Source organism: Sesamum indicum, linkage group LG13, assembly GCF_026168435.1.
Source record: "Sesamum indicum cultivar Baizhima isolate 11 linkage group LG13, ASM2616843v1, whole genome shotgun sequence".
Taxonomy (NCBI): domain Eukaryota; kingdom Viridiplantae; phylum Streptophyta; class Magnoliopsida; order Lamiales; family Pedaliaceae; genus Sesamum; species Sesamum indicum.
Genome location: NC_142669.1, coordinates 17,380,974 through 17,406,744, shown reverse-complemented (window position 1 = coordinate 17,406,744; position 25,771 = coordinate 17,380,974). Strand labels below are relative to the sequence as shown.

The window sequence follows — 25,771 nt, the reverse complement described above, 5'->3', positions numbered from 1 at the left end:
TTTGAAGTGAAAGTGATAAACTATTATTATTATATTTTTTTAAATAAGTCGATTATAATTATCAAAATTAAATATATATATATATATATCTAACAATTATCGACAATTATAACTACTATATACTAATATGTACTCAACATTGTTCTTAAAATAAAATACACAATCAATACATTATTCCAACTAGAAAATAAAATTTTTGATGTAATTAATTATTTTTTTCTTAAATTATACATCATTCATATAATAAATACAATAATTTCTTCATTTAATGAATTTCGAGTTAATCAAATTGAATCTAAAATCAGATTTTTTTTAAAAAAAAATTCTTGTAGATATAACCGATAGTTATATTAATATTTAAATACATAGCACAATACATCAATTAAATTTTAGAAAAAATATAATCAATCCCTGTGATATTGCAAATGAGCAAATTATCCCCTATAATAAAATAAATAGCAATTTACCTCAATGTATTTTTAAAATATAACAATTTACCTTCTTATATTTTTTAAAATGAAGCAATTTACCTCCTTAGATAGAAAAGTAAATTACTTCATTCAAAAAAAAATCAAGGGGATAAATTATTATATTTTTTTTAATAGGAAGATAATTTGCTCATTTTCAATCACAGAAAAATAAATTGCTATTTACCCATTAAATTTTACTATATTAATATAATTATGAATTATAAAATAATAAATGTACATAAAAATAAGACAAACACCCGTAACGTTGTACTAAATAAGTAAGCTTTAGTTGTCCCTATTTTTTATATTGATAAATCTACGTACACTGACAAATCCCAAGTCCCAAGACAAATCATCATCCGAATTAGATCCACTTCTCCTCGATCAACAAATCATGATCGACCAAAAACATGTGGTTGAGATGAAAAGGGTATTTGCTATTGTGTTTGAAAAAGATCTTTTGGTGATAACATGAAGCAATGGGCCATATGTTGAATTAGGTCTGAACATTTGTTGTCCACTCAAAAGTCTTGCAATTAGGAAATAGAGGAAGGGGACAAAATCACTTGTCTTCGATTTGGATATGTTGTCTAGACTTTTACTAGTTTAGAAATATATTTCTACTTTCCAAACACACCATTTTGCATGTCCTTATTTCTATACGGCAGTAACTTGTTGATTTTTACTCAAAAAATATGTTAAATTATTTCCTGTTTTTTTTTTTTTGGCTATATATATATATATTCACCGTAAACGTCAACATTATTCATTGTTGATTTTTAAAAAATTACTTCTACACCCCCTAAAAACGTCCACATCGTTATAGAAATTACAGATGTTTCTTGCTGTAAGGAGTGGTTTCTATAATTATACAAAAAATATGAATAATTTGTGTAAATATGTCATAGGTCAGTTTTATGGGGTCTAATAATGTAAAAGATAGTAAAATTATGTTAAAATATATAGAACGACGACCGCTCAAGACCTCTTATGTTAATAGTTAATGAAGGAGTCTCTTAAACAAGTTTAAAGTCATGAGTTCGATTTCATTCAGAAAATATGGATATTTGTCTTCATTTTACGTGAGTTTATTATAAGTTGTTTAACTATTTTTGATTATATTAATGTTTTGATTGAATTTATGTATTGATCAAATTATTAAAATGTTGATGTAATTATAACTTTTGAAAAGAGGAATATGTAGAGAAAGCAAATGAATTTACAATCTGAATTATAAGAAAAAGGATGGGCTAAAGAATTAGGACTTGTTGAAAAGTTTATAATAATTGTTGCAAAAGTTTCATGGGAGGGATACTTTTTTAGGGATATGACTAAGGAATTAGGTTAATTCTTATTTGCTTTCTCACTTGTTCTTTTTTCTTTCCTCTACTAATTTGGACATATTCGTGGTTTTATTTCTTTTTCAAAGAAAAACAATGATTATTTTTTAAATATTGTTATTAATAATATTATTTATTTGTTACTATAATTTAATAACAATAATATTAAATTATGACAAACTCATATAAAATGAAACAAATACTTATATCAGGACTTGGACCTATTAGTCCAACATATCTTCTCCATAGACACCGTACAGAAGCTTATGTCAATGGCTAGAAAAATTAGAAACGAGAGTAAATTTATTGGTAACTACCATCGATTTAGCAAGGGGATAAAAATTTTAATTTTTTGATTTCAAAATTAGCGTTAAAAATAAAAAAATATTTGTTATAATTGAAAAGGAACTTTGATGTTGCAAAACTTTGTAACTGATATGGCAAAAAAATTAAAAAGTTCCCCCCAGAATTTAACAAGCTAATTACAAAGTAAATATTTTTCTTCATAGCTTAATTAACAACAAATTCCAATAATTTGTAAGGAATTTGTATTGTTGCTGATGATATTTCTTTTTTATAGTGACTGTCTGAAACTTTATTGACAATTCATGCGTCAAAATAAATATATATTTTTCTTTTTCCCTTTTTTTTTTGTGCATGGAGGGAGGAAAAAACAAGAACACACCAACACTAAGTGATGAATGCTAATTCTTTTTCCCCTCAAAGTTGAATGGACATTGACAATGGCAGCTTAATATCCCATTTAAGTGTTGGTCACATGCAATGTAGGCAAGTGAGAGTACATTTAATTGTGAACATAATTAGGCTACTATTTTTAGCTCATTGATTTTGAAGTGAGAGACCACTTTGCTTACTATAAATGGAGAAAAATTTGGAGGGGGATTATGGACTTTTAAGTAGTGATTGATTGTGGTTTAGAAAGTGTAAGGCCTCATTACCTTGTGATTTTGCTTGGTGTATTTGTGACCACATCCCCATTTTTGTGGCTTAAACATGGATTTAGTGGAGTGGGCCTTCACTATCAAAATTGAACTCCTTCCATAAACTAATTATACCTAATTTTATTGGGATTTTATGTTTAGATTCATGCTATATTTAGTATGTTGTACGTCGACTATATAAATGATTCGTATATATCTTTTATTTTTAATAATGGTATACAGGGTATCAATTTTTTAGAATTTAATGGAGTTGTTCATCTCAATCAACCTTTTGATTCGAGGCCAATTAGAAAAAAATCAGTAAGCTATAAAATATCAAATTTAACCACCGCAAAGTTACCTCCAATCTGTTGGCAAAACTAAAGTTGGTTCAGGCCCAATCTCACTCTGTTGGTGGCCGACCCAGCAAAACTGATATGTTAGTCATTCCACAACTCAGATTACATGTTACCATAAAGACACATCAACAAAGATAAGCTTGTCTGCTCGAGTTTATCGGATAAAACCAACATGTAATTATTTGTCTCTAAATAGACTACTTTTCTTGTTGATGCGGTAGATTTTGTTCATGATTGTGTGCGACAGGAGTGATGTGGTATATAATTAGATCAATTATATGTAGTGAATTAGATATCATAAGAAACCCGCCTTCCCATTTCTCTCATCATTATTCTATAAAAGTAGATTGAGTAGTCCAATAATGGTAGTAAAATAATGTTAATATTAATATTAATAAATATAAATGGGTTGGGCCGTTGCAATAGTCACGGCCCAATATCTGAAAAATTCAATCATGTCTTCATTTAATAGTTACTGTTAATGTCATGAGATTAAGTTGAAGGTCACTAGTGGCGGGTATTATTTTTCGTATTATAAATAAAAATAAAATATATACCACATTTAACAAATTTAACAAAAATTCTAAATTAGGTGAAATATCAAAAGCGCACACATCATCAAAACTGGTGCCCGTATGTGGTAATGGCTTTTGCGACTTGCGTCCACTCCACCGCCCTCACTCACACACTCGTCCCCTTTCTCCACCGCGGGCCGCCTCTCGGGCACTCTACCTTTTGCCGTCTCTACCGCTTCAATTCGCCCGGTTTCTTTACTTTATCCTCGAACAGCTTTAAACATCTGGTTCCGCCGGTTTTTGCGCAGGCTCGGCGAAGCTTTTCTTCCATGGCTAAAGAAGAAGCAGTAGCCTCCCGTAAGTGAATGATTGAGATACTTGGTTTTTTTTTGCCCCTTATTCTTTACGTGGTTTTTTGGTGCTCTTTGAGCAGCGGCTGAATTGCAATTTGAGGGGCGGCTTGAAATAGTTCAGTATCCAGACCCAGTACTGAGAGCCAAAAACAAGCGGATAAACACGTTTGATGAGAGCCTGAAAAAGCTTGTAGACGTTATGTTTGATGTAATGTACAGGTAAGTTTTCTTCACTTGGAGTATGTTGTTAGTTGTAACGGTCAGGGTAAATTTCAGTTATTTAGCACTAGAGGCTTGGAAATTAGTTCGTATTGAATATTAGTTAAAAAGGATGTTCGGCCTAGTATTTGAGATATTGTGACGGTCAGGGTAAATTTCTGCAATGATGGACTTGCTATCTTTTCTTATTGTAGATTCTTGGCAATTACAGGAATGTGAACAATACTTGTTGGCTTCATTTTCCACAGAACTGATGGCATTGGGCTCTCAGCACCCCAAGTTGGGATTAATGTTCAGCTTATGGTGTTTAATTCAGTTGGTGAGCGTGATGAGGGAGAGGAGATTGTTCTCGTCAATCCACGCATCAGCAGATATTCAAGAAAGATAGTGCCTTATAATGAGGGTTGTTTATCCTTTCCTGGGATTTATGCTGATGTTGAGGTACACCTTACCATGATATTTAACTTAATCTTAATATGTTTACTACATTATTCCTAAGTTCACTTCTCCATTGTTCTAACCTCCAGCAAAACTCGAGCCATCTAGCGTGAGATAATCAAGATTGGATTCCTTCCACTATATAATTAATTGTTGCTCTAGCTCGTCTCCACTTTAGATTCATTTCCATTCTGAAAGTGTTTTCCCAGCGGAATTTGATCTTCGCTTGATTTGGGCTTCCTTTTTCTTCTTATTCTGCAGAGACCAGATTCATTAAAGGTTGATGCACAGGATATTACTGGTGCAAGGTTTGAAGTTAACTTGACTGGACTTCCTGCACGGGTGTTTCAGCATGAATATGATCATCTGCAGGTTCTTATTCAGAAATGCCGTACTTTTCTTGTTATGCAGTTAGTTTACTATGGGGGTTTGCAAAGTGACCTATTCTATTATGCTTCTTGCTTTTCTTGAGACCAATCTTAAGTACCGTCATCAACTTTGCAATTGAAGTTACTGTTAGTCAGCAACTCACGCCTTACTTGGTTCAGTGCGCATTGTGTATTAATAGGCCTAGATTTCTGTGTTAACAGGGTCTCGAACGACCCCATTAGATGTTATCAGGATTACTTCCTCATTTGGAATATATTTAGTGACATCCACTGAGCGAATTTTTCAGCTCAGATGCCACTTCTTTTTCTAGACCCCGTAACAGAATGCTAATTCATCTTTCTGCAGGGAATCCTTTTCTTTGATCGAATGAGTGATGAAGTTCTTGAAACTATTCGTACAGAGTTACAGGCAAGTGATCCTTGCAATTGTCATACATTCTCATCTACTTTTGTTGGAAACTCATGATCATGGATGTTCCTTCTCCATATAATCTTTGTTGCTATGTTCACCTGTCCTCAATAAGTAAATTCCTTGATGCTCTTGCCTGCAGGGCCTGGAAAAGAAATATGAGATGAGGACCGGAAAGCCAAGTCCAGAAAAGATTGATGCACGCAGGAGGAGCAAGAAAGCTGTCGGGTTTGGGAAGTCATGATTTTTACAAATATAGAAATCTACGCTCCTCCGTCGAATGTATAAGCAACACACTACCCTCTTTACCTTTCGTGATTCAACTTTTGGATGCTCTATTCTATAGTTATATTTGGTTTCTACTCTATTAGAGTGAGTTTGATTTTTCATCAAAATTGACATAGGAGATGAAACAATCAAACAATGAATCTTGAAGTAAAGAGTGCTGCGTTTTTACTCCTGTGATTCTCGGGAGTGAGCAATCACTAGTGCATCTCTCAGTTCATAATATTCTCCCACCAATTTTATCACTCACTTAGGATTCAATGGAACTAATGACTTGGGAATGTGCAATTTTTGGTTAATAGATTGAAAACAAACTGAACCAAAAAATTAGATTTTTACTGAATATTGAACCCAACAGTTAATTTTCTTGAAAATTTTGATATTTAGTTTGATTTTGGTTTTTTCTGCGGGTTATCGAAACTGAATAAAATACTAAATTAAAAATTTTAAATAGTTTTAATATTTGTATTTATAATAAAAAATAATAATTTTATGATTGATATATATTTAGTTGATTATAATTATTAGTTAATAAATAATTTCTAATTAATTAATTAACATTAAATTGTAATGTTTTTATTAAATTTTCTAATTGTATGGTACAAAATCAAATCGAAATTAGTTCGATTATATAATCGAATATTTCTTAGGGTATTAGGAGCAAAACCTCTGTTGAAGGTGGCTTGCTCCTCTCAGATAATCCAATTTACTTATTGGGCTAGTTTAACAGTAGTGGCCCACTTATGGCCCATTTAGCAGTCTCAGCCCAGATATCAACATCGCATCAGATTCCAATCGAGTCAAACCGTGACGTACGCCCGCTTACTTGCCAACCAAGAAGCAACACGTGGCACTGTCTCCAGCTTCTCGAACTCGGAAACTCCCTCTGAACTGGATTTGATGAAATCCTTTGGGGTCCGCCAGAAATTTCACTTCACATCAGAAACAGAGAGCATCCACAGATACAGAAAGAGAGAGAGAGAGAGGGTGTCTTGTCTAGAGAGAGAAATAGAGGGTGTGTCTCCATTAGTCAAAGCTTTTGTGGAAAACGAAACCTCTCGGAAGCTCGCAGTTCCCCACATTTTTCACCTCTGCTTTTGTTTTTTCTTGTTTCTCATCTAAATTTCTAGGGTTCATTTGTTTTAGTGCGTGCTCTGTTGTTAATCTCAAGCTTCGTGGTTCGCAAAATGACTGATCCGTAGTTGCAGGTAAGTTTTGCTTTAGCTTCTCCTGAAATGCTGCTATTTGTTATTTTTGGTGATCAATTTTCAGAAGATTATTTTGTGGAAAGTTGTCTTAGATTTGTGTCTTTTTCTTTTTCCATCTGTTTTCTTTATTGTTGCCCGTTTGTAGGATTTGGAAGCCGAAGTGCGTCTCTTTTTTAAGCTCAGTTGCCGGTGTTTGATTTTTTGCCTTTTGGACTATGGCTTCGGGTGGTATTGTGGCTGACAAGCCAAAATGTGATGCAATGCTAGTGGACAAACTTCCGGAGGAAATCAATGAGATGAAAATCAAGGATGAAAAAGTGGAAAAGGTTCGTTTTTGTATAGAAATTGTGTCTATTGTTTGTATTCTTCTTGATCTTGGATCAGGTTCAGGTCGACTTGTTAACATAGTTAATCTTTGTGGTTTTGGTTTTGCTTTTTGGTTGCAGGAAATGGAAGCAGCAGTAGTGGATGGAAATGGAACGGAGACAGGGCACATCATTGTGACAACTATTGGTGGTAAAAATGGCCAACCGAAGCAGGTATTATGGTGGAGACTTTTGCTCTGTGAACTTTAGGTTTTAAGTTTGAGGACTGTAATTACTTCATATGACTAGATGCTGTAGGGCCTGAAGTTTCAAGATTATTACAAAGTAGTTTCCTGCTAGGACTGGTGTTTCTGGGCATTTTGCTGTGATCTAAGCTTTCTATATGTTGATAATTGATTTTTCAGTTAACAAGTGAAGTTTGAAAGATTTCCTTGTACTTTGAACTGTTGTAGTTATCTATATGTTCAATCACACCGCTATAGGGAGCAGCCTCTGAGGCTTAATTCATAAAAGATCATAACTTACAATTCCAGGTGGAGCTGGGAAAAAGTCTTAAGAATATGAAGTTGGAGCAGGAAAAAGAAACTATCATGTATGTTTTCTTGATAAACAAAAATTTTATGGCTGTCCTCGTATAGGTCAAATTTCATGGTTGTGACCTGAAGTATATTTATGTGTTTTTCTATCATGTTTACATGGTTGTAGCTTCATGCTTATATGCTGCAGTAAATTCGTATAGTTTTTCCTTTTGTTTTGTCTTCATTTTTCTCTTTGGAGAATGCATGTTAATTATCTCTTTTCGATGTAAAGATGGAGTACAATCCAATTTATGGAGCCTTTGTTTATTTTTGTTTTCCTATGATGCTTTCTAAATGTCATTCTCTTGTTTAACCGCAAATCCAGCTTGTTGTTATTCCATTTTCTTGTCAGTTGTGTGGTCTGGAGTGGGTTCCCTTACAAGTGCCACTGACTGCTTCTTCTTATATGACCAATACTGTGACACTGTTACAAAAATTTGCTCCTTTTGGTGTTAGGTAGTTGATTTTTGTCTTATTTGCTGTTTCTGTTCATCTTTTATCAGACTATAAGTTATATGGCAGAGCGCATTGTTGGACAGGGATCTTTTGGAATTGTGTTTCAGGTGAGTGCTATTCTTTTATATTCCTGGGAGACATAACTTTTTTGTTACTGATGATCTTTAGCTTCTTGGTGAGTTCTGTTGAATTGATATAATCCAACATTTTTTAATTAAGAAGTAAATGTACCCATCCATATCCTGTGTTAGGTTGATCACATCGCTGCTTTTGAGTTAAATATGTCTGAGAAACAGATAGATGTTCAAAGCAATTCTTGTTATGTTGCAGGCCAAGTGTCTTGAAAGTGGTGAAACGGTTGCAATCAAAAAAGTTTTACAGGATAAGAGATATAAAAACCGTGAGCTGCAAACGATGCGCCTTCTTGATCACCCAAATGTTGTTTGTCTTAAGCACTGCTTCTTCTCAACCACCGACAAGGACGAGCTTTACCTCAATTTAGTTCTTGAATACGTGCCTGAGACTCTGTACCGTGTAGCGAGGCACTATAGCAAAGCAAACCAACGAATGCCTATGATATATGTCAAGCTCTATACGTATCAGGTCAGCTGACTTGGATAGGTTAAAAGTTTCAGAACTCGGCCTACTTCATATGTGCTCCTGCCTTGACCAAATTTGAGACTATGGCTATGCATGTTTGTAATTACCTTCTTTAGTTATTTGAACTCTATATAGCAACTAATTGTTTCAAATTACAGTATGTTGCATCTTTTTTTTTTTTTTATTGAAGTATTTCTCATGTTTGCAATTATTTGATCTTGAACTATTGCATATTAGCACAAAATGTGGTGGTGCGATATTGTAAAAAGATGAATTGCAGTCTGATAATATCTTGTTTCGTGACATTTGGCCACAGATTTTCAGAGCTTTGGCATATATTCATGGTATAGGAGTCTGCCACAGGGACATCAAACCTCAAAACCTTTTGGTATGTGCTTAATGCATAAGGCATAAGTAGTTAAGCATATTTGTATTCTATAGTTTGACCAATACAATCCTTATTGCAGGTCAATCCGCATACCCATCAGCTCAAGCTTTGTGATTTTGGAAGTGCAAAAGTTTTGGTATGCTTTATGTTATCCTTGTAATTATGATACTGTGGCTGATTTCCTTGTCAATCCCCCACCTTCATCCAAATGCCATAATTTGTTCTTACCTTCAGTTGGGAATATATTATGCAAGTGAATAAATTTTCATTAGGCTTCAAGTGCTTCATGTAATTTAGGAAACAGAAAAAAGTTCTACCAATTTTGAATTGAATAATCTTGCTTGATCATATATATTATTCCAGTGGATTCATGGCATGACAAACTACTTTTAAGTATTTAATAGGAAACCATCTTAGAGCATGTTTTGCTCCTTTTTTTTTTTTCCTTCTTCTTTCCCTTTCAAGACTTCAGTTTCTTGTTTGTAAAATTGCCTCCTGTTTGTTAATCTGGGCACCTGATTTGCTCACTGGGAGAAATTTAAATGATCTAAAGTATTTCATCATGTGTAACAGGTGAAAGGTGAGCCAAATATATCTTATATCTGTTCTCGGTACTACCGTGCGCCAGAACTGATTTTTGGAGCAACTGAATACACTAGTGCAATTGACATATGGTCCGTGGGTTGCGTCCTCGCCGAACTTCTTCTTGGACAGGTTCTTAACAAGCCTAAGGCACTTATATTTGGAAGTAAAGAGAAAAACATGATGGTTTCGGTTTACAATCTTCTGACCAATTAGCTACTACCTTTTAACCATTTACTGATTGGTTCTGTAGCCTCTCTTTCCTGGTGAGAGTGGAGTAGATCAGCTTGTGGAAATTATCAAGGTAACCTGTGCCTAATTATTCTAGAAGAGTATCTTGATACGATATGTTTTGTTGTTGTCATCTCCAAGAGAGCTCATTCTAAGCTGATTGCATTTTTGTTATATCTAGGTTCTGGGAACACCAACTCGTGAGGAAATAAAATGCATGAATCCAAATTACACCGAGTACAAGTTCCCACAAATCAAGGCACATCCATGGCACAAGGTTGGATCTCTGTCTGTGGGTTGCTCGCTGCTTGTAATCCTTTACCTGTTTGTTTGTTGATTTCATCTTTGTTTCTGTTCTTGCAGATTTTTCACAAAAGGACACCTCCTGAAGCTGTGGATCTTGTGTCGCGACTCCTTCAGTACTCTCCAAACTTGAGATACTCTGCTGTGAGTTTCTATATTTTCCTTTATTGGTATTTTAATGCTTAAGATTACAGTTTATCCTTGGAACCTTGCTTCCTTGGTGTAGTATCACGTATCTCATTTAATTTTAATCTGAAAAATATTTTGCTTGATTGCCACTCGTCTTATGCATGTCAATAATTTTGGTATTTCTTTTAGCTATTTCTCTTATATATTACTGTTTGATGTATTTTTGCAGTTGGAAGCTTGTATACACCCATTTTTCAATGAACTCCGTGATCCCAACACCCGGCTTCCCAATGGTCGACCATTGCCACCACTTTTCAACTTCAAACCTGCAGGTCTTCCCTAATTTCTTGCACCCCTTGTTATTGTCTCAGTTTGTTAACTTTGTCTTTGGTTGCTTTTTTTGCCTTTTTCTATTTGGGATCCTGAGTTGACTTGTGCATTTTTCAGAGTTGAAAGGAGCATCATTGGAGCTACTCTCCAAACTGATACCAGAGCACGCTAGGAAGCAGTTTCCATCCCTTGGTTCCTGAGATTTGGAAATGCTGATGTTCTATGTGGATAATGAAACACTAATTTGTGTGTTGTGTTAATTTCTGATGCTAACAGAAGAACCTGGACCTCCTTTTATGTGGACTTTGTATTATTTGCCTGTCTAACTTCACCTTCGCTTTATATCTTCTGTTTCTTATTCTGTTCATACCAGTGCATCATATTTGGACATCTTAACTCCAGTTTTTTGGTTGCCGCATAGCATAGCACGATATCTGGTTCCTGTCTGCATTATTGTACACCTATTGCACCATTGATTAGCAAATGCGAGGTAGATTTTAGCTTGAATTGCCTGTATTCCAGGGGCCATGACGAGCAGCGATCCAACAAATCTAATGCCATTTTTTTAGCAGATCATGTTATGTTTTACTGTACAGTTACATCTGTTGTAGAGGATTTCGCAATAACAACTCGTTTATGATTCAAACAACCGCAACAAAGAATCATAGTAACAGAGGCTGAACTGCATAGTTGACATAGTAAAAGCCACAAGCATTGTGATGTCTGTTCCAATTGCCTAGGCAGTTTTCCTAGAGCGCTGCTATTCCGTGGACGTTTTACTAAATGATTAGAGATCATTGTTGCTATTTCAAGATGATGTTGTAACATTTTTCAAGCCAGTGGTGACATATTGATTGTGTTGTGTGTCAAGGCATGGATGATTATGTGATTTAGTAAATTCTTCATCACCTTTCGAGCCTGTGTGTGTGTTGCAAGATGTTTAGCTTAAGCACTTATTTTATGTTTCAAATTTGCGAAAACGGGGCCTCCCATGGGATTCTCCTTTTGATCAATTTCACAAAATAACTATCATGCAAAAGCAAAATCATCAACATTTGACATCAGATTTGCTCTTAATGTTGGGTGACTAACAGTATTGTGTCTTAAAACGAGTCTGACTTACATAATTAATGATACAAATATCGAGTGACCTATAACCTATGAAAATTGATGAATTTTAAAATATCACTTTCAAAGTGAATTCAAAAAGACAAAATACCAGTCTACTTTATCTTTGCACGGATATCGAAAAATAGCTTGTCTGCGCTTTCAACGTATGAAATTCATGCCACTTGCTCTCTATTATTTTAAGAGTATGTTATAATAAATTTTTTAGAATTTATTATAATTACAAATATCATATTTCGTTTGAAAAATTATAAATATTATAAAAAATAATCCCTTATCACAATTTATTGTAGAAAATATTTGTTCAATAATTAGATAAGCTTCAGGGAAGCCTCTCTAATTTACCCTTAATTTAATTTTGTTTTTTCTGATTCTACATCCGTATTTTAATGGTAGTGGTAGTGGAGCTAAGTCAACTAAAAAATATAACCTGAAATCGTTTAAAATAATGGTTCAATTTTACAATATATTTGTTCTTTTAAAAAAAAAAAGTAAACAAAAAAAAGAGTGTTGAGTGGTTGGCGCGTAGGAAAAGTAAAATAAAATAAAATGACTGGTCTTATTTATTTATTTGAGTGTGGTAATGTGTATATTACGGTAACAGTGAGGTAAGAGGCGTCATTCCTTCACTTCTTTCTGCTTAGTGCTGGGAGGGGAGGAATCTCTTCTTCTCTTTCTCTTATTACTCTACATTTCCTCCCCGACACTCTCTGCAATCGATTTCTCTACTCTTTATTCTTCTTTTCAATTTATGGGTATGTGAATCTTTTCGATATGTTCACGGGCTTAGTTTGCCCTTTTTTTTCCTTCCTTTTTTTTCCGTTGTGATTTTCGACTGTTTCTTGTTCAATCTACTTCTGTTACTTTTTAATTGATTTTTTCTCCAATTTATTTTGCAGGTAATAGGTACCTTACTTTTCTGTCTGGAGGGAGCTCGAGGAAGGTTTGGCGTTGAACTGAGCAGGTGAACTGCTTTTGTGAGGATCATCTGAATTCTTTGTGTTTTTTGACCTTTTTTTTTTTCACGAGAGTTGTTTGCTTGTCTGATTTTACGGTTGTTGCATTTTAGGTAATAATTGGAATATGTTTAGGAACATGCAGAGGGTGAGAGTGTTACATTTTGATTTATTCTGATGCTTAGGGTGAAATCCAGGGCGGAGCGACTTAGAGTATGCTTTTGTTTCACGGAATTGTTGGGGTTTGTCGAGTTCGTGGTAGTAAGGTTAAACTTTATTTTAGTAATTTGTTCAAGCGACTGCGGTTTTTGGGTTAGGATGTGCTTCTCACTATTTTTGTATGGGGAAATTGCATTTCATGTCCTTTGCATTTTGCCTCCAGAATAAAGAAAAAGCACTTAACCTCCGGAATTGCTTTCTTGGTTGCACTTTCCCCCATCATCAAGTTTCGGGCAATAATGAATTAATTCAAAACAGAATGGGATTCAAAGTTGCACTTCACTCCCTGAAATATTGTTTCTTTTCTTTAGAGCACCTCACCTCATAAAATTATTTTTATGGTGTATTACCATGCTTATTTTCTTGTAACTTTTTCTTATCATTACTTTTTGCAGATGATATTGTTTCCAGAATTTCTAAAGCGTCAATAACTTTTAAATAAAATTTAAATGGAAAACTTTGATTAAAAGAACTGAAGACACTCAAAATTGAACCTGAAGCTTTCAATTAGTCTAATATTTGCAAAGTTGTGGATTACTTGGTTCACTTGAATCTCATCTAATTTTTGCAATAAGTTGTGTTTTCTGCTATTATCTCTATGGTTTCTTGAAAATTATAGCGTGTATACAGCTAACCCGGAACATGTGCATTTCAATTATATATGATACATGAACTAAAAATAATGTAATGTGCTTTATGAGTCAATTTAGATCAAAGTGTTTAGTATGTCTATTGGTTTCACTAATTTGATTCTTACTTCAAGTAAGTGCTTTACTGAACAGGTTAGGCTGCTGTGCTTGGTTCAGAACTTGTGGAAAACATGGTAGTACCTTTCTTATTTTTTCACATTTTCTTTGTATAACCTGAAGAGTGGTTTTATTATCTTCTCATGTTGATGAACACAAATGGCTTTTGTTATCAGTTATAGCTAGTTTGTTTAATGTGTCTTATGTGCCTATTGCCTGTTTCAGGATGGGAATGCCTCTGGAGAGGAAAGTGTCAGTGTTGATTGGACTACAGATGACGAACTGGAGATTCTTGCAGAACCAGTGGTATCCTCTCAGCCGACTCTAGCAACTTGTAGCACAGAAGCTATCGCTGGCAATTTAGAGGTTAAGCTATGGACTTGGATTATTGAATTTCTTATGCTCTTTCCCTTACCGCCCGCTGTAGACATGCCCAGTTCAGAATTTTTTACTATCATGGTTGTTCTAGAACATAATTATGGTTTTAAACTCCATTCTGTTGCTCTTAGTCACTAGTAACATTAATATGATTGCCATTGAAATAGATAACACTAACCTTTTAGATTGAGGATCCTTTTCCTTTTGCCATGTGATTGAATAAAGCTTGATGCTGCTGGTATAACAAGTGCAAGAACTGATGGCTTTTAGCTTTGCTGCATATTTCTTTGATATTATGATTGATTAAGTGACTCCTTTTCTGTAGGCAAGCTCATCCGCAGGTGCTTCCCGTGTTAAGTTGATCAATCATTTTGTTGGTATGGGGTTTTCAGAAAAATTGGTCTCAAAGGCCATTGAGGAAAATGGTAGGAACAAAGTTACCAAGAATGATTTGTTTGAGTACCACTGGTTTCCAATTCATCTGATTATCATTATCATGCAGGCGAAGGAGATACGGAATCGATACTGAATGCCCTTTTAACATACTCGGTGGGTAATGTGTGCATGTTACTCATGCATGTAGTGTGAATTCTTTTTGTTTTTTAAAGAACTCTCAAGAAGTTGTATTCCCTGATACTTGCTTGTTTTACAGACTCTTGAAGACTCTCCTGAACAACAATTGAGTATCAACTCTGATCCAAGCTCTTCCGATTACAATGACACCTTGCAGGAAGATCTTTCGGACATGGACAGCTGGTCTGAAGATGAAATAGAAGTATGTGATGCTATACTATTCATGAGCAGTTTATGTCTTGATGCAGTCAGTGCATTATGTTTTACTTAGGTCTCTTGCAAGGCAAATACATCCTAGCCAAAAAATTCTGTCATTCTTTATTTTCTATTTTGGATATGACATATTTGATATGTAATAATGAAGACCATAAGCTGCCATTGGTGTGTTGTGTACACTTCAGTTTACAGGACACATTTGATATCTGACTTCACTTGGTTCCCCCTTCTTTTTTTATGGTCACTAATGATCTAGGTTATTGTCAGTTGTCTGCTAGTAACCATAAGCTGTTTATCAAGGAACTGAAGGGTCACTCCATCTTGTAATTTTGTTTACTTTTGTTGAATACTTTGAATAAAATGTTATTTGCTACCAGTGTCTACAATTTGCTGTGTGAAGAGAAGCATGTATCTACTGACAATTTCTATGTGGTAACTCGATCTCAAATTCAGATGTCCTCAGAGAATGATAAACCAGTAACGTGGCAACTGAGTACAGTCCTATTTTTTAGTTCAAAACCTGAAATCCACCCGCATGATTGAGTTGTTTATCTTTCTGCTTTGTGATTTCACATAAAGGTTTGGGTTTGTCAGTTTCTTATTTCGCTCATGGAACTCTCTATGTTTATTGAAATGGTACTCGGTCAATGAATTTCATTAACATTTGCTAATCTAGACTAGCATTCATGATCATCTTGGTCATTTCTACTCCTTCTGGCATGGAGGACTGACTAAGAAATTCCTCTTGCAGGACAATGTTGATTCCGTGTCTGAGAAGCATAAAATGTTGTTATCCTTGGCAAATACAGGCTCTTTGTCTGAGAAAGACAAAAAATTGCTAGCATTAGCAAATATGGGATACACTGTGGAAGAGGCTTCAATAGCTATGGACAGATGTGGTGTGTAATAAAATGCTACCTATTCTCCCTTATTTTTAGGCTGTCATCAGTGATCAAATCATGTTTTCGACAGGCATTCCCTTTACTACATGATCTGCTTGTCTCATTTTTTGAATGTTTTTTGTTTGTGGTGAGGCAACAATGACAACTGTGTATCTGAACTTGTCAATTCTTCCATACACAATAATCTCACCTGAGTTGTGGCATGGGTTGAATGGTATTTTCAGAATGATGTATGTGCTTATTTTGCGATGATAATGTACATGGAATGCTTGGAAGATAGTTATATTTTTATTTTTTTAAAAATTAAGGTTATGTGTTTGAAATGATTCCTTGAATTTAAGGTTAACTTGTGACAAATTGACACTACAATTAGCTTTGGTTATCATGTCCTGGAACAGTTCTAAACCTCTGACAATGACAGGATGAAGATATTTGCTACGTTTCATGTTCATACTCCCTCTATTTCTCACTCATTATCTTTTTGCAAACTTACCCATAAAATTAAAGATGTCCTTTGCAAACTAAAGTCATCCTTTTCAATTTTGAATTTGCTGATGTCTTTTGGATTTCTTCTGCATTCATATTTGATGTTTAGCTCAGTAATTAGCACATAATATATGTTTGGTTTCCTATTGTTCTTGGTGCAAACTTGTATTATGAGTCTGTTCATAAACAATCTTGAAATTTTAATATGAATGTTTTATCTTGTAGTGGTTTATCATTTTTAGTTTCCATAAAGAAATCTTGGAATGTTTGAGATGGATGTTGTATCTTGCAGTGGATTATCATTTTTAACCTGGCAAATAAAGTAATCTGTACAGAAGTTCTTTGACGTTGGTCACAGTTCCAATGCTGATTGCTGAATCTGAGGCAAGATGGGGCCATTACTAGTCTTGTGGTTTTAAGATTAATTCTTACTTCTTTGTCTCCTGCGCCCTTTTTTTATTGCACTCAATATTCGCTATATCATTCTATGTAGACTTGCAAATAAGATTGCAGTGGGAAGCCTTAGTAGTTCTTAAATTGTCAGATGCTCGCGTTGAACTTGTTAGACACGCATACCATACGCCACGCATGCGTATTGGCATGCTTGAAAGTGGAAGAAATAGAGTAACATTTTATCTTAAAGCTAAGAAATCTTCAAAATAATTTTCTGGATGTATATTGTTTCAGGCCAAGAGGCTCCAGTTGCTGTTTTAACTGATTTTATATGTGCTGCTCAAATGGCTAGAGAAGCAGACTGTTATTTGCCTGAAGATGATCTCAAGGTTAACTTTCTTCCCATTTATTCAGTATATATGCTTAGAATATTTAAACTCTATGAAAACTAAGGGTGAATTAGTTGAGATCTGATATTTCAGCATCAATTAATTTTATAAAATTTTAACTGACCATTTTTCTACCATATCTTCACAGCCAAAGCATCTTTATAGTGGAAACAGCACAAACAAGAAGAGAAAGTTTTATGAGATGTGCCGAAAGAAAAACGTAACCGAGGAGACAATTCGTCTGCCTAACCCAATGATAGGGTTTGGTGTACCTTCTCAACATCCTGAACATATTAACCGTTCTTTGCCAGAAGCAGCTAGAGGACCGCCGTACTTTTATTATGAAAATGTGGCCCTTGCCCCCAAGGGAGTCTGGGACACTATATCCCGATTTCTCTACGAGGTTGAACCAGAGTTTGTTGATTCAAAGTATTTTTGCGCCACTGCAAGAAAAAGAGGCTATGTTCATAATCTGCCTATTGAAAACAGATTTCCTCTCATTCCCCTCCCACCTCTTACCATCCATCAAGCATTTCCATTGTCAAGAAAGTGGTGGCCTTCTTGGGATACACGAGATAAACTGAATTGCATACAAACTGCCATTGGGAGTGCAAAACTGACGGAGAGAATCCGCAATGCTCTAGAGAGGTATGACGGTGACCCGCCTGAAACAGTGCAAAGATTTGTTCTCGAACAGTGCCGCAAGTGGAACTTAGTTTGGGTGGGCAGGAACAAGGTTGCCCCTCTGGAACCTGATGAAGTGGAGATGTTATTGGGCTTTCCAAAGAACCACACAAGGGGAGGTGGGATAAGTAGGACCGACAGATATAAATCTCTTGGAAACTCTTTTCAGGTTTGAAATTATCCCATCTTTCTCAGTAAAATAATCTTATGTTTCCTAGCTGTTTCTTTCTTTTTGGACATACAGTGCGGTGCAGTTTGTTGGGATTTTTGTTGACCATTTCAATTTTCTTCAATATGTTCCAATAGCAAAATTTTGGTCGTGATCCTGATACATTGCACTCAATTTCAATATAGGTTGACACGGTGGCTTATCATCTGTCTGTCTTGAAGGACATATTCCCAAACGGCATAAACCTCTTGTCTCTTTTCTCTGGAATCGGTGGTGCAGAGGTTGCACTTCACCGACTAGGTATTAAACTGAAGAATGTAGTTTCAGTTGAGAAATCCAAAGTGAACAGAGACATAGTGAAGAGTTGGTGGGAGCAGACTAACCAGAGGGGAAACTTGATTGACTTTGATGATGTTCAACAAATTGACGGTGAGAGATTAGAGCAGATAATCGACAGCATAGGTGGGTTTGATCTGGTTGTTGGTGGAAGCCCCTGCAACAATCTGGCAGGAAGCAATAGGGTGAGCAGGGATGGTTTGGAGGGTAAAGAATCGTCACTTTTCTATGATTATGTTCGTATATTAGATTTAGTCAAGTGCCTTATGAGTGGCAGGCAAGTGTAACTTGGGTTGAATGCAGATTGTTTTGGCACCTTTTTGCCAAATGTTAATTATTTCTGTTTCTTGCTGACCCTGTTAATAATTTTGCTTCATTGGACTGCAGCTCCATTCTTTTCCCTGTTCAATGCTAGTCTCAGAACTGTACCATAAAACATTGTTCTTCAATGTAACTAGTTACTGTGCTACGACTTCAACTATTTTCGTCTTTTTTTTTTTTTACAAGTCGTCTGGAGGTTCTGGTTTCAAGAATCACCACTAGCCACGGCGTGTTACCCATTATTAACTTCACGATTATTTATAAATTATCCATCAATTCAGTTCTCATTATGTAGAAAAAAATTGAATCTTAATCAATATAAGCGAGAGAATAAAAAAAAGTTCAAAATTTTGCTTCGTTTCTTTTGATTTTGCTCTTCCATGAGGAAGATGAAGAAAATATAAAAACAGATAACTAAAATATTTTGCAAAAATTTGACGTGAACAAATTGCATTTGAATTTAAGGATTCAAAATTATTTGCAATAATAAATTTATTTGAATATTTTTAAATTTTAAATATAATTTGATGATTAAGAATAAATATTAAATTTTTTAATGAATTGTTGGAACTCCATTCTTGAAATTCAAATATAATCATCAAAATACAGCCTAAAAAATAATTAAATAGGATTGTAGTAGAGGTGAGAGCAGGGGTAGAGTTCCGGGTAGTGGGTATTAATGGTAGTAACCAATTAACCATGGGTGTGTTATTATATTACCATAGGCGTGGGTTACTTTTTTCAATTTCGACTGATATTAATTAATACTCTCACCCATCTCTTCACTTGCCTTCCGCTTCTGGTTCCTCGGAAGCGTCCCTCTCTCTCTCTCACTTTTATATATTAATGCACATAAACTGTTGTCGTTGTTGTTGTTGTGATCATTTCTTAGAGAGAGAAGAAACAAAACTTTTCTGAGAGAGCAGACACTGTGTTTGGTCAAATCGCCCGGGAAGAGGAGCATTTCTGTTCTGTCCTTCTTGCTTGGAGAACGACGACGTACGCTGCCGTTATCGCTTCTTCCCTTGAATTTCTAGTATTGTTTTGACATTTTACGTTGTGGATTTCTGGTTTTTATAGATCTAGATGTAATGGTTGAGCAATGCATGTTCTTTCGATGGCCACATTCGTGAAACTACTTTTTAGGGTTTTAGATTCGCATCTTCCGTGCGACTTTGCTTATTTTATGCCTGTATGGGCAGTTCTGTTTCGCGGAGAAAAATTATTTACTGGTTTGCTGCCTGTACAACTATACGAACTAAGAATGTGGTGTGTATTAGGCATTGTTGTTGATGCATGCATCTTTATAAATGCGTAATAAAGTATTATTTTATCAACTCTGGAATTAGGAATTCCACGTTAGGTATATTCCCCTTTATATGTGTTGTATTGTCCTGTGGTTTGAGACAATTGTTTCCCTTATTTCTTCTGGCAGTTAGCCTAATAATCAACTAATCTTATATGAATTTCCTTCTTTTTCTTTGAGAAGAATTTTATATGTGTTTCTGATCTTTGTTTTACTTTTCTTTGGGATTGCATTTGTTCATTCTACAGGATACTTAAGAGGGAAGCTCTGATATGGCAGCTGCCACTGCCTCATCTGCTAGTGTACGGTATGCGCCGGAGGACCCCACCCTCCCAAAACCATGGAGAGGACTTGTTGATTGTAAGACTGGATATTTGTACTTCTGGAATCCAGAGACCAAAATAACCCAATATGAGAGACCTGTTGCCTCCTTGCATGCAACCGCTCTACCGTCTCAAGAATCTCTGAGTTCATCTGTTCAAACGACCCCAGGACACTGCTGGAAAAATGAAAGTGAAGACAGATATAACCAAGGTAGCAATGGTGGCTCAGAGAAGGTTGCTTCTGGAGCAGGAACTAATCAGGTGTCTGAAGTAGTTATTTCATACATTTTCTGCATTTTGTATTTATGCAAAGTTTGTTCCAGAAATAGAAAGTTTTCTTATATAAGACATAAGTTTTGCATATTGAATTAAGAAATATAGATCCACACTGTTACATCTCACTTCTTTTTAGATGAACTTTAAAAGTAATTGTTACTTTTTTTTCTTTGGCATCTTGTGTAACTTAGCTCTAATATAATTGGAATGGTTGATTTTACAATCATATGCTTGAGCAATGTGAATTTACGAAGACTGATGAGTTGTATTTTTCTTTTATCTTCTTTGCTTTAGACTGCCAGAATCCGATCAGATTACTCACTGAATGATCCAAATTTGAGAACTGGCACTGCACATGGGCCATTTGCATCTAAAGGTGCAGAAACTGGTTTGTCTGCCGAGTCTTATCGTCTTCGCCATGAAATTACTGTAACTGTAAGCATCTATATCATTCCATACAATTATGTATTCCTAATATTTATATGACTTAACTTTTTAAAGAGGTGCTGTCTGTTCATGACTTCATGTGGAACCAGATATTTCTTGAGCTAGATCTATCCAAGCCCCTTAGCACTTACCCTGAATCTGGCTCCACTAGTGTTGGAATCATGCTTAATCAAGAGTTGAAATCTGACTTAGAATCTATTGTGCTAGTGGTGCAGATTTTGAAGGAAAAGTAAAGACCTTTTACCGTTTTACCCACTAATATGGTTTGATTTGATAAATTTCTACTAATACTTATACTGTTTAGTGTATATGAATGCATTTCTTCTGAAACTGTCAGCATAGACAGTACCAGAAGTAGCAGAGATGTTTGGCTAGTCATTTTATTTATTCTTCTGTGGAGTTATATGGGTCTTCAATTGGATTTCTTATATCCTACTGTAGTTTGGGTAGATCTTTATACTTGTTTTCCAAGCCTGTTATTTTTTGGCTTGAAGTAATTTCATTATCTAACTCAGTCAAGTTGTTTATGGTTAATCTTCCTTTTGTTATTTTGCCTGCATGCGTTCCTTTTTTTGTGATTCTGACTTATTATTAATTAAATCTTTTATTTAATAAATTTTAATCGGCTGGCTGTACTCAACTTGATAGGGAGATAATGTGCCCCAGCCATTCTCCTCATTTGAAGCCACTGGTTTTCCTTCAGAGATTTTACGGGAGGTATGCAACCAATTCATTTTTTTATATTTCTTGGCCATTAGATGCATTTACAAAGCTGGACTATTAATCAAATAAGCCTTCTACAATGTTCAAATACAACTGGAGGCACACTGTGAACTTAAAAACTCATGCTCAGATTTTTCTGCCAGAGGTGCGATATTTGCTCCAGAGAGGAGCCAAATGTCGTACACTGTGCTCTCCCCTTTGGGTGCTTTCATATAATTGGATTGACCTCGTTGGGGACCAATTTATGTGACTGGTTTTCTGATTCTTCGGGGCTCAGCCAGGACTTGTCTTGGTTGTGATTCACTCTGCCCTTGGTCTGGATAGAAGAAGAGGCATCCTCCTCTCTTGCTTGCTTCAGCAAGTAGTGCCTGGCTTTATTGGAGGTTGATGCTTCTTCTTTCCTCGGCCACTTGCATAATTTCAAAAAGCTTATCATAAACTTTGAACCCTACCTTTCTCATAAGGATCGTGGTTCCCCCCCCACATTTTCCAGGTAAAAAGTGCTGGCTTTTCTGCTCCAACTCCAATCCAGGCGCAATCATGGCCCATTGCTCTTCGAGGTCGTGATATAGTTGCCATTGCTAAGACAGGGTCTGGCAAGACTTTGGGTTACTTGATTCCTGGATTTATTCATTTGAAACAAAGGCATAATAATCCTAAATTAGGCCCAACGGTTTTGGTTCTCTCACCAACAAGAGAGTTGGCTACTCAGATACAAGATGAAGCTGTGAAGTTCGGAAAATCATCTAGGATATCTTGTACGGTATGACTTCGGCAATGCCCTCTTCATAGTTTGCAAATTTGATTTTGTGCTGGGATAAAGTTGCCTTAGTCTCGCACAATTAAAACCATGCTCTGGAGTGGTTATATTATTTCTTGAAATCTCCTTTCTGTATGATTTCCCTTTTGGGAATTGAGTTCTATTGTTTTCTTCGTGTACAGTCCATATGAACAATTTTTTTTCTTTTTATTGTTGGTGACACAGTAAGTATATGATCATGTTATTTGTCAACTTTCAATGTCTCTAATATTTTGCTGATATTAGCTCTGATCTTTTTTCTGATGAAGTGTTTATATGGAGGTGCACCTAAAGGTCCTCAGTTGAAAGACTTGGACAGAGGTGTGGATGTTGTGGTGGCTACTCCTGGTCGATTGAATGATATTCTGGAGATGAATAGAGTTAGCCTCCATCAAGTGTCATATTTGGTATTAGATGAGGCAGACAGGATGCTGGACATGGGTTTTGAACCCCAGATAAGGAAAATTGTGAAGGAGGTGCCTTCTCGTAGGCAAACCCTGATGTACACGGCGACATGGCCGAAGGAAGTGCGCAGAATTGCTGCTGATTTACTGGTTAACCCCGTTCAAGTTAACATCGGAAATGTTGATGAGCTTGCTGCGAACAAATCAATAACCCAGGTATCTTTTTGAACGATTTCTCATCTTGGTTTCATCTTTTTATATACTTGATGTGATCTTTCTCCGATTTGGCTGCTTCCGAGGTATTGTGTTGAATTAACTTGGTATTTCATTGCAGTATGTTGAAGTTTTATCACCAATGGATAAGCGCCGACGCCTGGAACAAATATTGAGATCTCAAGAACCAGGATCAAAGATAATTATTTTCTGCTCTACAAAGAAAATGTGCGACCACCTTGCAGGTAACCTAACCCGGCAATTTGGAGCTGCTGCTATTCATGGTGACAAATCTCAGGGTGAGAGGGATCATGTTTTGAATCAATTTCGCACGGGAAGGTCCCCGGTGCTTGTAGCCACTGATGTTGCTGCTCGAGGACTGGACATTAAGGATATCAGGTTGGTGGCTCTGTAATAGCCATACCTTCAGTTGTTTGGTTAGACTACTGCACATGCCTGAAAAATAAAAACCTAAAAATGATTTTAGAGAATTTCAGCTGTGATATGGCCCATAGTGTTAACACTAATCGTTCTCATACCTGATGAATATGTTTGTTGCAGCGAATGTTTCTTTTATTTATTTTTTTGTTTTTTGAATAATTTTAGCACTCAAGCCTCAACGCATGTTTACTATTTTTTTTTTTTTTCATGTTCGTCATCCCATTAAATGAGCCTTTATCATCTGTCTCAAGCATTTTTCTGGATACAACCTTATAATTAAGATTCTTTTGCAATAAGACACAACGTGGCACACTTGTGTTTCATTGTGATTCATCTTATGTGATGATAGGATCTATCCAATCGCAGGGTGGTGATAAATTATGACTTCCCAACAGGAATAGAGGACTATGTTCACAGAATTGGAAGAACTGGACGAGCAGGTGCCACTGGGGTGGCTTATACTTTTTTCTGTGACCAAGATGCAAGACATGCATCAGATCTTGTCAAACTTTTAGAAGGAGCAAACCAAAAGGTTCCTGTTGAAGTTCGTGATATGGCTTCACGTGGTGGTGGAATGGGAAGGGGAAGGCGCCAGTGGAGCTCTGGCCCTAGTGGACAGTTTGATTCCTCGTACAGTGGAAGGGATGGGGGAAGGGGAGGTTGGGGCATGTCATCATCTCCAGATAGAGGTCTTTCCGGCGGTTATGACTACAAGCAGCATGAAAGGTATATTTTTGTTTTTCTTTGTCCCATCTAGACCCCCCTTTAGCTCTTCTTCAGTTTATATATGGCATGGCAATGGTCTTTTATTTGCTTGCTCGCAAATGTCAAGTCTGTAGTTTAAGATCGTGTTTTTTTATGCTCACAGACATGGTGCTGGATCCTTTGAACAAGACACGAATGCTACAGGAAGCTTCCATTATAAGAGCTTTCACGAGAGCATGATGGCTGCTGCAAAAGATGGAGGTACAAGTGGCAGTAGCCCCAACAGGAATTTTGGATGGGTTGAGAACCAAGGTAGAGCCCGTAGCCGTAGCCCTGAGAGATTTGGTGGAGCAGCTCCTACCAGACGTAGTTTTCATGAAACTATGATGGAGCAGGCTCGACCATTGCCATCTACCAATGAGCAAACCTTACCTCATGGCAATGCTAATACGAAGGAATCTAAGAGTTGTGATGGCCCACAGAGTCATTGTGAGCAATCAATCTCCACACCTGATGTTAACGAAAAGGAAACTGTTGGAGCATCACATAACAATGCTGGGCAGGAATTGGGAGAATCATCTCCCAGGCAATCAGGAAATGAAGAGTTTGGCCATGGATTAGACACCAATGACCGGGATGAGGAAGATAAAGGTATGCTGTTAGCAGAAGAAAACAGGGTAAGCCCAGAGGATAATGCATCATCATGAACATCAAAATGAGGATCCACAGCCTTGTTGCATCTCACTTGCTTTTGATTTTGATTTTGTTCCCCATGCTTTGACGCTGTAATTACTTTTGCTTTTAGCATCTTAGCAGCTGTTGGGGGATTCATATTGTGCAAGTAAGACTTTGAATACTTGGTGGTTGAATTTCGGCCCCTGAAGGTGTATGTCTGATAAACAGTATCAAACTGTCGGAATTTTTGCTGGACATTTGTGTGCTGTAGCAGGTACAAGCATACAGGAGGGGGCTATAGGCAGAAACGCTAATGCCATAGATGATGGTCGTCTCAGTTCTTTTTGTTGTAAATGTAAATCTATGGTTGGTCAGTAATTAGGTTTTGTTGCTTGAAATTGTCATTTACAGGATGTGTTTGGTGCCATGTGAAAATGAGATGTGCTCCTAGATCTTTTATTTCTCTGATTTCTGTATTGGGGAAGTTTGATGATTTGGTTATGTACATATTCATTCGCCCACTTGAGTGTTATGCATGTATATGAGAAGGTATAAATGACTCCAGACTATTTAATTACAAATGCTTTCAGTTAGAAGTAAAAATCAATTTAAGAAGTGGATTTTGGATTGTGAATAATTGTGAAAAAAGTCATAAACAGAATCGCAGATATGTAAAGCAACCAATGTAATGAAAGTCTTATGATCAAGAAACGG

General features: G+C 36.0%; 4 protein-coding genes across 5 annotated transcripts; all 4 read left to right on the top strand.

Annotated features, from left to right (window-relative positions):
• The first annotated feature begins 3,708 nt into the window (after positions 1-3,708).
• PDF1B (peptide deformylase 1B) lies at positions 3,709-5,800 on the top strand. The gene is made up of 6 exons (XM_020698610.1): positions 3,709-3,982; positions 4,059-4,197; positions 4,446-4,638; positions 4,897-5,007; positions 5,371-5,433; positions 5,576-5,800. Exons 1-6 carry the CDS (start codon positions 3,754-3,756, stop codon positions 5,675-5,677), a joined length of 837 nt encoding a protein of 278 aa, XP_020554269.1. The 5' UTR covers positions 3,709-3,753; the 3' UTR covers positions 5,678-5,800.
• Positions 5,801-6,653: 853 nt separating this feature from the next.
• On the top strand, positions 6,654-11,191 carry LOC105176353 (shaggy-related protein kinase epsilon). Its single transcript, XM_011099125.3, has 13 exons — positions 6,654-6,926; positions 7,072-7,252; positions 7,373-7,465; positions 8,334-8,393; positions 8,617-8,889; positions 9,203-9,274; positions 9,354-9,410; positions 9,848-9,988; positions 10,110-10,160; positions 10,269-10,364; positions 10,451-10,534; positions 10,749-10,851; positions 10,967-11,191. Exons 2-13 carry the CDS (start codon positions 7,142-7,144, stop codon positions 11,047-11,049), a joined length of 1,224 nt encoding a protein of 407 aa, XP_011097427.1. The 5' UTR covers positions 6,654-6,926; positions 7,072-7,141; the 3' UTR covers positions 11,050-11,191.
• Positions 11,192-12,574: 1,383 nt separating this feature from the next.
• Positions 12,575-18,905, top strand: DRM2 (domains rearranged methyltransferase 2). Of its 2 annotated transcripts, none has more exons than XM_011099124.3 (11): positions 12,575-12,732; positions 12,877-12,941; positions 13,935-13,975; positions 14,124-14,264; positions 14,602-14,701; positions 14,779-14,825; positions 14,929-15,051; positions 15,817-15,964; positions 17,141-17,235; positions 17,384-18,088; positions 18,274-18,905. In XM_011099124.3, the coding sequence occupies exons 3-11, from the start codon at positions 13,973-13,975 to the stop codon at positions 18,709-18,711; spliced, it is 1,800 nt and encodes a 599-aa protein (XP_011097426.2). In that variant the 5' UTR covers positions 12,575-12,732; positions 12,877-12,941; positions 13,935-13,972; the 3' UTR covers positions 18,712-18,905. The 2 variants fall into 2 exon arrangements, with proteins under 2 accessions (XP_011097426.2, XP_088733394.1); XM_088877268.1 differs by having other exon boundaries at positions 12,877-12,954.
• Positions 18,906-19,417: 512 nt separating this feature from the next.
• On the top strand, positions 19,418-25,578 carry LOC105176351 (ATP-dependent RNA helicase-like protein DB10). Its single transcript, XM_011099123.3, has 10 exons — positions 19,418-19,744; positions 20,300-20,635; positions 20,945-21,085; positions 21,746-21,814; positions 22,314-22,583; positions 22,889-23,239; positions 23,358-23,635; positions 24,044-24,403; positions 24,546-25,059; positions 25,188-25,578. The coding sequence occupies exons 2-10, from the start codon at positions 20,324-20,326 to the stop codon at positions 25,233-25,235; spliced, it is 2,343 nt and encodes a 780-aa protein (XP_011097425.2). The 5' UTR covers positions 19,418-19,744; positions 20,300-20,323; the 3' UTR covers positions 25,236-25,578.
• Positions 25,579-25,771: the final 193 nt, after the last annotated feature.

Coding starts and splice junctions, on each gene's coding strand:
- PDF1B (XM_020698610.1), top strand. CDS start 3,754: ATGGCTTTTGCGACTTGCGTCCACTCCACCGCCCTCACTCACACACTC. Junction 4,198..4,445: donor ATGTTTGATGTAATGTACAG/GTAAGTTTTCTT, acceptor CATTTTCCACAG/AACTGATGGCATTGGGCTCT. Junction 4,639..4,896: donor GGATTTATGCTGATGTTGAG/GTACACCTTACC, acceptor CTTATTCTGCAG/AGACCAGATTCATTAAAGGT.
- LOC105176353 (XM_011099125.3), top strand. CDS start 7,142: ATGGCTTCGGGTGGTATTGTGGCTGACAAGCCAAAATGTGATGCAATG. Junction 7,466..8,333: donor AAAATGGCCAACCGAAGCAG/GTATTATGGTGG, acceptor ATCTTTTATCAG/ACTATAAGTTATATGGCAGA. Junction 10,161..10,268: donor AGCTTGTGGAAATTATCAAG/GTAACCTGTGCC, acceptor TGTTATATCTAG/GTTCTGGGAACACCAACTCG.
- DRM2 (XM_011099124.3), top strand. Junction 14,702..14,778: donor AAAGGCCATTGAGGAAAATG/GTAGGAACAAAG, acceptor ATTATCATGCAG/GCGAAGGAGATACGGAATCG. Junction 17,236..17,383: donor TGCCTGAAGATGATCTCAAG/GTTAACTTTCTT, acceptor ATATCTTCACAG/CCAAAGCATCTTTATAGTGG.
- LOC105176351 (XM_011099123.3), top strand. CDS start 20,324: ATGGCAGCTGCCACTGCCTCATCTGCTAGTGTACGGTATGCGCCGGAG. Junction 20,636..20,944: donor CTGGAGCAGGAACTAATCAG/GTGTCTGAAGTA, acceptor TCTTTGCTTTAG/ACTGCCAGAATCCGATCAGA. Junction 25,060..25,187: donor TGTTAGCAGAAGAAAACAGG/GTAAGCCCAGAG, acceptor TTTTGCTTTTAG/CATCTTAGCAGCTGTTGGGG.